We start from the raw sequence: 14506 nt of genomic DNA on the forward strand, positions 1-14506 counted from the left end.
AAGCCACTATTGTGTAAAAAGAGAGCAAGCCCTACTCCTTACTACCAGTGATGGTATTACCTACAGTAGTGGCCAAAATTGTGGAAACCTTTTGGGAAAAGTGTATTTTTGAGGTTGGATAGCTAATAACACCACTTTTTTTTGGAGTAGTATCATAAAATTATATATCAATAGAAAGATAATTTAATCAAGAATGTAATGCAACATAGGTTGCTCAATTATCTGTACTGTATTCTATGAAAAGTTATACCCAAACAACCAGAAAAAGGAAGCACAACTTGCTTAGGTTGATCTCAGGTAGCTTTCCTTCATCTGATTGTAGCCAATGAGCGTGAGTGTTTAGAGAGCCAATTGGGTGTCATCTTGGTTTGGCAATGAACCAATCAGATCACAGTAGGATTCAGTGATTGATGTCCTGTATTGAAGCTGAGAGGAGGACATTTGTCAATGTGTTATGTGATCGCTATCAAGTTGGTCGGGTTCTTTTGTGTTCTTTCATTTAGGGAGCTTGTAAAATGTAATAAAATTAAATTCATGGTGCAAAGAGTTGACCGGTCGCCCAGAAAGCGATGTAAAATAGTATTATTAAGTGAACAAGGCTACAATTATAAAGAAATCAGAAGAAAAATGGGTGGAAACTTAACCAAAGGTGGCATTTCTACTGTGTACATTTTTCCCAAAAGGTTTCCACAAATTTGGCCACTGCTGTAGTTTGGGTAATGAAACATCTGCAAGAAAACAGCCAGAGACCATTATGCTTTCTAGCAATCTGTAATCTGGTTTCAGCTGTTCAAAGTTGGGAGGCCATGACAGTTATTGACCAAAGCATTAAAGTCTGAATAGCTGCAAAGCTCTAAAACCTGTTTAGCTGCATACTTGCTCCAAAAAAGCTACTAAACTACAAGGTGATTTCAGTCAAGAAAAAACAGCATTTGTTATGGACATTCATTTCCTTGGCTTATGAAAATTGGCATTTTTAGAATAATTTCAATTGTCAGGGTGTCCACAATTTGGGGGAAAAATATTTGACGGATTTTCCTATGAACCTTTCATTTTCCCCCTTGTTCTCCCAAAATTTTCCAGTTACTTCCTGACCTCTGAGAGTCGTATCAACTGTGTCAGCTTGCTATTATTTAATGGCAAGTGTTGTCATTTTCTCACCATCAATTAAGAACTCTGCAGTACTCATTAACCAACAATTAGCTCAAAAGAAGAGGTTTAAGGGGAATAAAATCTATATGACGTTCAAGCATACAAAGAAGTAGAGAAACTTGCCAGTCAACCAGAACAGAGTAGCCTCCACGATTATTACTGCCTTTTGTGCTGTAAAAAAGCCTTGAGTTTTTGGGTGCATTTCTAAAAGACCAAACAAACATCTAGGTACAACAGAGAATAGAATAGAATACTCTACTTCTATTCTATTCTATTCTATTCTATTCTATTCTATTCTATTCTATTCTATTCTATTCTATTCTATTATCTCCTATTTTACTCTACTTCTAGTCTACTCTACTTCTATTCTATACTTCTATACTTCTATCTCCTATTCTGCTCTACTTCTATTCTACTCTACTTCTACTCCTGTTCTGTTCTATTCTATTCTATTCTATTCTATTCTATTCTATTCTATTCTATTCTATTCTATTCTATTCTATTCTATTCTATTCTGTTTCTTATTCTATTTCTTATTCTATTTTTACTCCTGTTCTATTCTATTCTATTCTATTCTATTCTATTCTATTCTATTCTATTCTATTCTATTCTATTCTATTCTATTCTATTCTGTAAAAGTAAAAGGTTGTGGCTGTACGTTATTCCCTTATTTGGCTGTGTAAAAAGAGTTGGTTGTCAATACTTTTCTTTCTTTTTCACCTTTTTCCCTACACTTTTTCCTCTTCCCTTCCTCCTCCCCTCCTCTCCCGTTATTTTTTTATTTTTCTTTGTATTGTATATTACAATAAACTCATAAAATGATATCTATTTTTTTAAAAAAGAATAGAACAATGTTATGATCCAACTGTTTTTAAAAGCTTTGTTCTTAAGGAAAGGAGGACTTGAAAACCCTCCAATTCAGCTTTCTTCCATTTCAGCAAAAAAATCCCCATGAACCATCTCAAACTCCTGGGAAAAAACCACAAGTTCCCAAGAAAGCCAGGGGGCTGCATCCATGACGTCATTGAGAGTCAAGCTCACTCACTCCAAGGCAACATCGCCATTGGACCACCTTCGTCCGCCCTGCAAAACATTTTTGTCTACAATAACCTGAAACATCCCAGTTGCTTTCTCAACACAAATAAGGAACAGGAATAAATCAGATACAGGACAGAACTGAAAGAATCCATTTGCTTCGGAGAACAATTGCTTGCTGAATTGCTTGCTCTGGGGAAATGGGGGGGGGGGAAGCAAGCAAAATCTCTACTACATACGGAGAACAAAGTTCTCACCTGAACCAAAGACAATGACTGTCTATTGTCCAAATCCAGTTTTGTCTGTTACAAGGTTTTAGTTTGGCTCATTACAAAGAGAGAGAGAAAGAGAGAGATTCATCAGAGGAAAGCAATGGATAGGAACTTTTGAAATATTAAGAGGGAGGGAGGAAGGAAGGAAGGAAAGAAACTGTATGGAAGAAAGGAAAGAGGGAGGGAGGGAGGAAGGAAGAAAACTGGATGAAAGAAAGGAAAGCAGGAGGGAGGGAAGAAAGGAAGGAAGGGAGGGAGGAAAGAAGGAAACTATGGAAGAAAGGAAAGAGGAAAGAAGGGAGGAAAGAAGGAAACTGGATGAAAGAAAGGAAAGCAGAAGGGAGGGAGGGAGGAAAGAAGAAAGGAAGAAAGGAAGGAAGGCAAAAAAGAGAGCAAGAGAGAAGGAAGGAAGGAAGGAAGGAAGGGAAAAAGAGAACAAGAGAGCAAGAGAGGAAGGAAGGAAGGAAGGAAGGAAGGAAGGAAGGGAAAAAGAGAACAAGAGAGCAAGAGAGAAGGAAGGAAGGAAGGAAGGAAGGAAGGGAAAAAGAGAACAAGAGAACAAGAGAGAAGGAAGGAAGGAAGGAAGGAAGGAAAAAAGAGAACAAGAGAGCAAGAGAGAAGGAAGGAAGGAAGGAAGGAAGGAAAGCAAAAAAGAGAACAAGAGAGCAAGAGAGAAGGAAGGAAGGAAGGAAGGAAGGAAAAAAGAGAACAAGAGAGCAAGAGAGAAGGAAGGAGGGAAGGAGGAAGGAAGGAAGGAAGAAAGGAAGGAAGAAAGAGAGAGAGAAAGGAAGAAAGAAAGAAAGGGAGAAAGAGAGAAAGGAAGAAAGAAATAAAAAGAAAGAAAGAAAGAAAGAAAGAAAGAAAGGAAGGAAGGAGAAGGAAGAGCAAAGGAAGGAAGGACAACCTGTTATTGCCACATTGCTTACCAAAACGTTTGTTGCATTCAATAAACATTTCATTTCTGGATTATTCACTCCTCCCTGTTCCTTTTCATTTCTTATGCCTGAAGTTCAATTCCAGCTGAGCCGGGCGAATGGTCTCAGCCAGACAATTTTGGACTGGCTGCCAAGAAAACCCAGTTCTGCCGGGCATGTCGCTATTGGCTTTGTAGAAAACTTTGGAAAGGACTTGGAAGCCAAACCTCTTCTCTCCTTGGCCACCTCAGGGAGAAAATGCTGCCTGGACTGAAACTCCACCTTGCCTGAGGACGGTGACATCATCCAGGTTGCCCATACCCCAAACAGTGGCCACGTTTTCCTTTGCAATCCCGCCGTCCATCCGGCTTTTCATTTTCCCACTGAGGACGTTGAAATTCTGCAAGGCTGGATTTTTTATTTACCCTCTGAAGCCACGGTCAATGTCTTTAGCCTGCTGCGATCTATTCCTCACCTCACTCCCTGAGGAACACAAACACATGAATACCAGAAGAACAGAGATGGGAGGGACCTGGGAGGTCTTCTAGTCTAACCCCCCGCTCACGCAGGAGACCCCACTTCCTGAGGAACAGAACAGAATAGAAACACAAGGAGAACACAAGAACAGGAATAGAAATAGAAGGAATAGAAACATAAGAATGACAGAGTTGGAAGAGACGTGGTAGGTCTTCTCATTTAACCTACTGCTCAAGCAGGAGACCCTACACCGTTTCAGACAAATGGCTGTCCAATCTTTTTCTTAAAACAGGAGAAGAGGGATAGCAGAAAGAATGGTTGCTTCAGCTAATTGCAGATCAAGATTTCCTTCTAAGTCTTTAAGACTCAGCCACGTCCTAATCAGAAACGGATCAGGACAAATTTGGGCAGGAAAGACGGCGGGAAAATCTAACCCACGTTGGGTCTGAAACGCCACTGACATCATATCTCCGTACAGAATTCCACGATGCCTCAAGGATTCACCATGGGACGTGTTTGCCCAACATCTGGCAGGCATAAAACCACGGATTAATTTTCAGAATTATCTCCTCTTATAAGGTGGAAGCGTAACAGCCGGGGCTAACTCTCCAGAGGCTTGATGAGGGGAGAAATCTGAGCAATTTAGGGCCATGCCAAAAAAACAACAACTGCTGAAGCTCCAGACAAAGGCCTGGCGTGTGGTTCCCTTTCTCCCGATTCTCTTCACCATGGTTACCAACAAAATAAAATCAAGGACAAGCGTTTTTGTCCCAAGATCTGGTTTTTACCGGGCAGGTTCTCCCTGAACACAATTGCCCCAGGGAAGAGGACCACTGCTTTTTCAACCAGTCACAACCCCGGATATATATTCACAACAACGGCTGTGGCAATGCAACAAGCATCCTCTACAAAAACGCTCTTCAAGAGAAGTGATGCCTTTCCTTGCCTTCTTCGCTATCTGACACACACTTCTACCCACAATGCTCTCCCTCCTTCCCCCTCCCTCTCTCCTCTGTGTCATGCACGTGCACACACTCCCCCCCACCCACCCTCCGAGTGGCTAGACCATGCATGCACGCACGCACACCCTGGATGCCCCCACATGCCTTCTTCCCCTCTGAAGGCAGTAACTTACCCACAAGTTAGTTTTCATTCAAAACTAGCCAGCTTTTGGCGTCCCCACCACCACCACCACCATCACCGTGGGAAGGAGGGAGGGCTGAGTTTCCCCCCTCCCTTTTCTTCCCAGGCAGGGAAGAGGAGGGGGAAAGCCAGGCCCCTATGGCTGGGAAGACTTGGAGCAGCAATCATGTGGTCCCGAACAAAGAAAAGAAATATATATATATATATCCAGGGCTACCTTAATCTCAGGACCAAGAAGCTGGGAGCTATTTACAAGCCTGGGTTGGCTCCCCCCTCCAGGACGGGCATCCTGCTTGCAGCTGCTCAGTGGCTCCCTTTTTTTCTCTCTCCTCCTCCTCCTCCTCCTCCTCCTTCTTCTTCTTCCCCTGTCCAGCACAAACACACACACACACATGCACACTCACACACCCATCAATTATGCATTGCTTGTCTCCCGGTTTCCAGGCGCAACCAATCACAGACGGAGTCTTGCTAATGGGCTCCCGCTGTACTTGCCAAGCGGTGATTTGTGTTTTTCAGCAACAACCCTCCAGAGACAATGAAAAGAGAATCAGATGCGGCTGGCCAACTTCACACGTCTGGACGGGCAGACCTGAAAGGAGGAAGGGGGCACTGGCTAAGCCTCCTCCTCCGGAAAGGAAGGCAGGGATGGAGAACAACAGTCTCCGGGAGCAGGGAGGCAGGCAGGCTCCTGGACTCGGTGCCCACCCACCCACCCACCCACCCGTAAGAAGCGGGCATCCCCACCAGCCCACCAAACCCTCAGAAACGTCTCACCTCTGCGGCATGTTCCTGGCAGGGACGGTTTCTTTCTGGAGTGTCTAACAGCCTGTTCTGATCCTCGCCCATTCTACCCATCACTTAACGGGGCGCCTCAATGCACAAGACCCCCTTCGCCCACCGAGATACACGGCCGCCAACACAGCCCCTTTGCCAAAAGGGGGAGAGAGAGAGAGAGAGAGAGAGAGAGAGAGAGAGAGAGAGAGAGAGAGAGAGAGAGAGAGAGAGAGAGAGAGAAGACCAGGAGAGGGAGGAAAGGAAACCCAGGCATCTCACATTTCAAACTTGCAAGGAGGGGGGGGGACGCCGGGGAAGATAGGGACAAAGGCCGGCTCCCGGGGACCCAGCCAATGCCGTCCGTTCGTTGGACGCCAGACTTGTTTGAGAGCACCTAGCAGACCATTGACGGGGTCCCGACCAAAAAGGGCTCCCGTTTTGAGACACCCCTTGATGGGATCTCCCTCGCCTTCCCTGCAGAGACACCGTGGACTGCATCCATCAAAGCCGTTGTGCTAAGTGAGCATCCGGAGGAAGGAGGATTTGCTTTTGGAGAAGGCACACATGCTGGGGGGGGGGGGCTTCCAGCGTGAAGGCTGGGTATTCCCCACCTACACCCCGGAAAGGAAGGGGAGGGAATAGAAGCCACCTGTGTAGGAAAAAGGGACAGGCATCTGGGCTGATGATCTGGGCAGGCAGAAGAAGAAGAAAAGGAGGCTGGTTGTTATCTCCTTTAGAACTGTACCTGAAAATTAGGCTGGGATGCAGCTGGCTGTCAGTCTGATTGTACCTATCACTTAGAACCCCTGGGAAAATTCAATATTTAGTCTAGTTTATATGGGTTAGTTCTTTGAATGAGAAGCAATGGCAGATCAGGACCTGTCTGTTTCATCCTTCTAGGAACATATTTTTGATATGGTCAAATGACTAAATCAATAAAGGCTCTATTCTAATTTATTCCATTCCATTCTCTATTCTATTCTATTCTATTCTATTCTATTCTATTCTATTCTATTCTATTCTATTCTTCTCTTCTCTCTTCTCTTCTATCCCATCCCAGTCCACTCCATTATATTCTGCATTCTATTCTATTCTATTCTATTCTATTCTATTCTATTCTATTCTATTCCACTATATTCTGCATTCTATACTATTCTACTCCACTATATTCCGCATTCTATTCCATTCCATTCTGCATTCTATTCTATTCTATTCTATTCTATTCTATTCTATTCTATTCTATTCTATTCTATTCCATTCCATTCTATCTTCTCTTCTCTTCTCTCTTCTCTTCTATCCCATCCCAGTCCACTCCATTATATTCTGCATTCTATTCTATTCTATTCTATTCCATTCTCTCTTCTCTTCTCTTCTCTTCTCTTCTCTTCTCTTCTCTTCTCTTCTCTTCTCTTCTATCCCATCCCAGTCCACTCCATTATATTCTCTATTCTATTCTATTCTATTCTATTCTATTCTATTCTATTCTATTCTATTCTATTCTATTCTATTCTATTCTATTCTACTCCACTATATTCTGCATTCTATACTATTCTACTCCACTATATTCTGCATTCTATTCCATTCCATTCTGCATTCTATTCTATTCTATTCTATTCTATTCTATTCTAATTCTATTCTGCGTTCTGTTCTATTATATTATTACCCAGCAACACGAAAGCATCTCATTAATTCAAGGTGAGCTCAAGAAAGCTAAACAGGGACAACCTGGTTAGCGCTTAGATGGGAGAAGATCAGGAAGCTATGAATTGTAAAGTAGATTGGGAGGTTGATAATGCATCCTGGAAGGCCACCGCTAAGAAAAATCACATGGAGATATTCATGAAGCCAAATTGTGTTTGATTTAAAGGAGATATTTCTTTTGACATTCTTCTTGAAGAGACACAATGGGAAAGGGTCAATATTCTTTTACGCCTGGAAAAAGCATGCGATTATACAGCAACCAAATTCAAAACATCTTTGAGTGGATTATCATTACTTTGATAATCCCACCACTCCCATCTTCAGGGGGAAATATTAAGCATAGTGCATAAAGCATGGCCCCGTATTCCAGATTCCATTCCAGGTTTTAACCCCATCCCTTTAGATGTACGAATACAGTTTAAATCTCAGAGAAGACAGAGAACTGGTGAGGGATGATTTTGGATCATTGAGATGGCATCTTGTGCTCTATAAAGTTCAATTTACCTTTGGTGCTGTCAGAAAAAATATTAGCTTAATACAGTTGCTCATCCCACAAAGGTTCAAAGGGTCACTGAATTCAGTTCATTTTCCATGCAGAATCTGGATACCTTGGGCACAATTTACAATGTCGGAATTGATTAAAGTACACCATACATAAAGTCCGATACCAATAATTTAATGCCCCTCAAATGGCTAGTCTCATTTTGGGAACAAATCTGATTTGCATCAGAAACCTACAGTATGTTCAGGAGCAGACAATGTCTTTAAACTAACTCTTGACCTTGAGGTTGTCATACCCAGAGCTGTAAACCGACACAAAGCCCATCACTTATTCATTACATTATTGGGGTTTCAATTCGCTCATCCTTTGCTTTGAAGTTATCTCTTTCAAGTCAAGTCCTTGCTGACTTCACAGAGACACCCTTGCTTTCATCTTAGCAATGGGTCCGAAGTGGTTTCCCACTGTTAAAATTTCTTTTCGCCACTACCTTTCTCCCAAGACTCAAGTTATGACATTGCCTGCTGGTGTCTCATATAAGAAGGACTAAATAATCACACATAGCTTTTTAAAAAAAACTCAGCTAAGCTTATCAACACCTGTCAGATAACTGTGACTATTATTTGTTTACCTGGTGTATTATCTTGTTTTTATGGATTGTATCCTGTATGAAACTATCTGGGGATTGGCAGTGTGTGTGTGTGTGTGTGTGTGTGTGTGTGTGTGTGTGTGTGTGTAGATAGATGATAGATAGATAGATAGATAGATAGATAGATAGATAGATAGATAGATAGATAGAGATGGTAAATATAAATAGATTAGATAGATAAATAGATAGATAGATAGATAGATAGATGTAAGTATAAATAGATTAAATAGATAGATAGATAGATAGATAGATAGATAGATAGATAGATAGATAGATAGACAGACAGTAAATATAAATAGATTAGATAGATAGATAGATAGATAGATAGATAGATAGATAGATAGATAGATATAGATTAAATAGGTAGATATAGATATAAATAGATTATAGTAGAGATAGATAGATAGATAGATAATATAGATAGATAGATAGATAGATGGTAGATATAAATTGATTAAATAGATAGATAGTAGTTAGATAGCTAGATAGATATAGCCAGTAAGTATAAATAGATTGGATGGATGGATGGATGGATGGATGGATGGATGGATGGATGGACGGACGGACAGACAGATCACACGGCTATATGATAACTGGAAAAAGAGTGGTCCTGACATCGAAAATAAGAAACAAAGGGTTTTGTCCTACTTCACAGCATACTGCATTTTGAACTAGTGATTTATTACTGGCTGCAATTAATCATAAAGGGGGTCCCCATTTTTCCAGGTCAAATTCCCAGGTGTTTCCAGTGATTATTAGATTTAAACTTCAGCAATGACTGGGTGGTGTGTCAAGTAATTTCACAGGAAAGGATCTCATAGTAGGAAAAAAACAACTGTTTAAAAGAGAACAAAGAATTTTCCAATTTGCCCTTGGAAACTCTTCAGAAGAAGAATTCTAGTAAGTTACTCCAAAAGCCGAAGAGAAAAATAGGACCAGCCATTTAACACAGCTTTGTAATCTGTGATGCAATGAGCAAGAATTTGGCCAAACTCTGCGAGACAATGGAGGACAGTGGTCCTGGCGTAGTATGGTCCATGGGGTGACAAAGAATTGGACAACAACAACAACAACTTGGTTACACTGCAATAAATTGAGAGGTGTCCTGAAGGGAAGATAGGAAAACTACATTTTTTTTTTCTTTTATCCAGATGTATACATTCCGAGATTTGGAAGTAGACATTTTCAATCAAGGACAAGCTCTCCCCAAAAAAACTAAGACACAAGGGACGCTGCTCTTTTTGGAGTTTAAAAAACTATCTGAAAAGCCTTTGCTAAGTCCTAAAACTGGACTAGCGGTGGATGCAAAAATATACTTGCCAAAAATCTCCTCCAAACAACATCCCACCCCCTCCCCAAACATCAGAATTTACGAGAACAAGATTAAAACTGCAATTACCCCAGTCTCCCTTTCTTTAGTAATTATTCATATACCTGTTTTGCCGATAATAACTTCATGCTCCAGGCTGTCTGCCTGCCAAAGCTCGGATGGAGACAGGAACTTTGCTAAATTGACTTTTCTGGCTACTCTTCTGCTTCAAGAGCTGTTTTCAAGGGCAAATGTCTAGTGCTAGATGAGCAAAATGACAAGGCAATTAAGGATGGGTGTTCTGTCAGAAAAAAACACTAAAGGATCTACGTCAGCATTTACTCTCACTGCAAGACTGGGTTGGGTTTTCCATTACAGAAGATTATGAAAAGCATAGAGCCAACGAGGGCAATCTTCTAACGCAGAGGTCCCCAACCTTTTGGCCACCAGGGACCAGTTCCGTGGAGAGAGGGTGTGTGCTTTTGTGTGCTGCCTGCATCCCACGGATGGGGCTTTGCTTGTTTGTGCGGCTCGGTTGCTGGCATGCCGTGGCCCGGTACTGGTCCTTGGACCAGGGGTTGGGAACCCCTGTTCTAACGGTTCTAACATTTCCAACGGTTCCATAATTTTTCCATGTTGGAGTGCTAATTCATCAATATATCAGTATAGCCACATATCTCAAAGCAGTGATGCTGGGGGATGAACCATCATAAAAAATGGTTCACCACAATATTTAAAAAAAAGAAAAGAAAAATGAAATACAAACATCAGCCAAGAGAGAGCTAAACAGTCACTTGTCTTGAGATGGTCTAGGTTCTCCTGCCTGAGCAGGGGGCTGGACTAGAAGACCTCCAAGATCCCTTCCAGCTCTATTCTATTCTATTCTATTCTATTCTATTCTATTGTATTCTATTCTATTCTATTCTATTCTATTCTACTCTATTCCATTCCATTCCATTCTATTCCAAATTGCATTCCGCATTATTCTATTCTATTCTATTCTATTCTATTCTATTCTATTCTATTCTATTCTATTCCATTCCATCCCATTCTATCCCATTCCATTCCATTCCATTCTATTCCATTCCATTCTATTCTATTCTATTCCATTCCCTTCCCTTCCATATTCTATTCTATTCTATTCTATTCTATTCTATTCTATTCTATTCTATTCTATTCTATTCTATTCTATTCCATTCCATTCCCTTCCCTTCCATATTCTATTCTATTCTATTCTATTCTATTCCATTCCATTCTATTCCATTCCATATTCTGTCCTATCCCATCCCATTCCATTCCATTCCTACATGGCACAACTCCAAACACAAAACCCCAAAGATGGTATAAAAACTCACTCAATCCCAGCTCCATTTTGTCAACCATCCCAGAAACATGCTGTGTCACTGAAGGTTTTGGCAACTAAGTAAACATGATCTGTCTTTCTGAACAGCCTCCATTTTATTTATTCCCAGCTTGGACTGGACCTAAATGATTTTCCTTTCAACAGTGTGATGGCCGAAAGTTACAAAGAAAGAATTGTAAGGTCCGCAGCATTGGGACACATGCAGAAATCCAGAAAAGACAGAGCTAAAAATGTAGCTGAAGTGACTTCATTTATTCTTTCTCACAAAGCCTAATAAACTGGAGTCCCTTCTCTCCAGCTGTGTATTTAGCACTGAGACAGAAGGAGAAGTTTCCAGTTTCACTGGGTATTTTTCCCTTTTCAAAATTTTGCTTCTATAGTGATCCCTGAGACATATGTCGGTCATACTGCCCCAGTTCTCAGCAGATGTTTGATAGGGAGGAAGCTATTTGGACATCTGCAGCTGACACACAACAAAACTGTTGAGGAGCATATGGAGTGGTGCTGGAGAAGTGGAGGGGGGGGGAGTTTTGAAATTATGGGTTATCCTAAGCTTGATGTTGAGGAAAAGCAAGGAAAAGGAAGCTGGTAAAATAGGATTGTCACATTCCTTACTTAGCTGGAAAAAAATAGAAGCCACAGAAAAGTGAGCTAACATTTAGCTTCCTCTGCAGCAGTCAAGAACGAAAAATGCAAGAAAAGGAAAAATACAGCGCCTGGAATGCAGGAGGTCTTCGATTTACAATAGTTCATTTAGTGACCGTTCGAAGTTACAATAGTGAAAAAAGTGAGTTATGATGGATGTAGTGTCCCAAAGTCATGTGATCCTGTTTTAAGACCTTCTGAGAAGCAAAGTCAATGGGGGAGCTTGATTCAGTTAACAACCAGGTTACTAACTTAACAACTGCAATGCTTTACTTAACAACTGTTAAGTGATGAGTTGGCCATGACGACTTGGCCATAATGAGTTGGCCATGGTGAGTTGGCCATGCCGGGTTGGCCATGCCGATTTGGCTGTGATGAGTTGGCCATGCCGAGTTGGCTATGATGAGTTGGCCAGGGCAAGTTGTCATAGATATCTTGGGATGCTTAAACTGGGATACATAAAGAGGAACTCATACTGTCCTTTTCCCTTTGATTAGGAAAAATGTGCTACCCCTTCTTTAACAAGCTGAAGCTGAGGAATGTTCTCTTTATTTATTGATGCGATATTAAAAGACGAATCAGAGAAAGTCAAATGAATGTAAATGTTTCTTGTTTAAAAGACTAGTTTCATTTTCCTCCTACATCTGTCCCTCCCTTTCGTTTCTAGGAAGCTGAAAGCTACATAATAAAGCTTTTGATCTTTTTTTTTTCACCACCTTACATTGCTTCTCTAAGAGGAAATTATTTCTAAAATTGCAACTGCGTTGCTGGCAAAAAGAATCGTGGCACTTCCAATACTGGATATTGTTAGGAAAGATGTTTCAATTCCCTGAAGCAATTCGATAACAAGTGGGCTCCTGTAACATGAGAGTATTTTACTACTGTGAATAAAGCAACTCCCCCCCCCCATTTAGAATAGAATGGGGCAGGGACCCTAATAATTATTTTTTTAAAAAAATCCTTTGGTTCATATTATTATTATTTATGGCATGGCACATTCACATTTCGATAAAAACCCAGGAAAGGAAAAATACAAGACAGTCCTTGACTTACAACAGTCTGATTAGTGTTGAATTTTTCCTACCCCAGCTACAGAGAAATCCCTGGCTCAAATAACCATTACAAGGAGGTCCTTGATTTACAACAGTTGATGTAGTGACCGTTCGTAGTTACAATGGCACTGGGAAAAAAAGGGATTTATGACCATTTTTCACACTTACGACCGTTGCAGCATCCCTGTGGTCACGTGATTTACATTACATTTACATGTGACATTAGCACATGTACCTCCAGCATTTCCTCGTAATAAGCAAAGAGTTTATAAAGCCCAGCTATACCAATAGAGGATCTTGTTGACATTGTTCCAATACATAGCCAACACAGGAGTGTTGTAGACTTTTTTTGGGAGAAAGTAGATTAATATGACATGACATTAATGGTAATACCTGAAGTTACACATTTTGGTACTGTGAACTGTCCAGATAAAAAGCTATCTTGAAGCCATGGCTATTGCTTTCATATAATCCTCGGACAAAACAAAGTGTATTACAGTTTAATCCTCTTTTAACTTGCCCTCTTAAAAGAATAGTGTTTATAATTTTAGGGCTTTTCCCTTGGGAGTTTGTGGATACCTGCAAAATGGAAATAGAATTAAATAGCCCTTGATTTCAGTTGAAACACCCATAGAATTAAAATATATCATTAGATTAAATATATTAAAATATATTTGGTCTCGGTCCTGTCTACAAAAAAAAAACCCCCACAGTGGCTTAAAATTTAAAAATAAAATACTGCTGCTTCCTCTAAAATCTGAAAGCTGGGAAACATGAAATGTCACAGTGCAGGTCCTGCAAAGGACTTAAGAACTTGGTGACTCTTTGTAAAAATGGTTTACGTTTATTCTGTTTGCTGTGTTGATGGGGTCGTCGTCATCGTCATATCATAAAGTTGGAAGGGACCTTAGAGGTCATCTAGTCCAACCCCCGGCTCAGGCAGGAAACCCTATACCATTTCGGACAAGTGGCTGTCCAGTCTCTTCTTAAAAACTTCCCAGTGTTGGAGCATTCACCGCCTCTGGAAGCAGGTTGTTCCACTGGTTAATTGTTCTAACTGTCAGGAAATTTCTCCTTAGTTCCAGGTTGCTTCTCTCATGTGGTACCTATTGATCTACTCGCAATTGCGTGCTTTAAGACTGCTAGATGGGCAGGAGCTGGAACAAGGAAGGGAGCAGACTCCGCCACGCAGCGCTTAGGACTCAACCCCGGCCTGTCCATCTTTTCCAGGCGACAAGCTCAGCGTCTTTAACCACTGAGCCGTCGTGTCCCTTTTCGTCATCATTAGTAACGACAAGAGTAAAGATCTATCCTTTTTTTTCTGCCAGCACGCCTTACCATCCTTTTTCTTTTTTCCTCCAGATTACAGAAGGAACAGAAAAGAACGGAGCTTTTTGTTTTTTTGCATCGCTCCTTATTCTTATCCACAAGCATCCGTGCTGACCCCAGAAATGCAGAAATGATATGAAGAACACTTAAGCAGAAAATCAGAGGGAAAAACCAGACATGAAGAAAAGG

General features: G+C 41.0%; 1 protein-coding gene across 17 annotated transcripts in view; it reads right to left on the minus strand.

Moving 5' to 3' along the window:
- ZMIZ1 (zinc finger MIZ-type containing 1) overlaps nucleotides 1–14506 on the minus strand; it is a 328745-nt gene that overhangs the window by 72870 nt on the left and 241369 nt on the right. The window contains exon 1 of one of the 17 annotated variants that reach the window (XM_039340786.1): nucleotides 5771–5789. The exons of 14 other annotated variants lie outside the window; for them this stretch is intronic. Coding sequence is in view for 1 of the 3 variants with exons in the window: in XM_039340784.1 (XP_039196718.1) it covers nucleotides 5402–5405 (4 nt within the window). In the remaining 2 variants the exon portion in view is untranslated. Of the gene's footprint in view, nucleotides 1–5210; nucleotides 5341–5401; nucleotides 5422–5770; nucleotides 5790–14506 lie in introns of those variants that run through there. 2 more of the 17 variants (XM_039340784.1, XM_039340785.1) reach the window with 2 other exon arrangements.

Source organism: Crotalus tigris, unplaced genomic scaffold, assembly GCF_016545835.1.
Source record: "Crotalus tigris isolate CLP2741 ecotype Arizona unplaced genomic scaffold, ASM1654583v1 scf7180000017753.6788120, whole genome shotgun sequence".
NCBI classification, from domain to species: domain Eukaryota; kingdom Metazoa; phylum Chordata; class Lepidosauria; order Squamata; family Viperidae; genus Crotalus; species Crotalus tigris.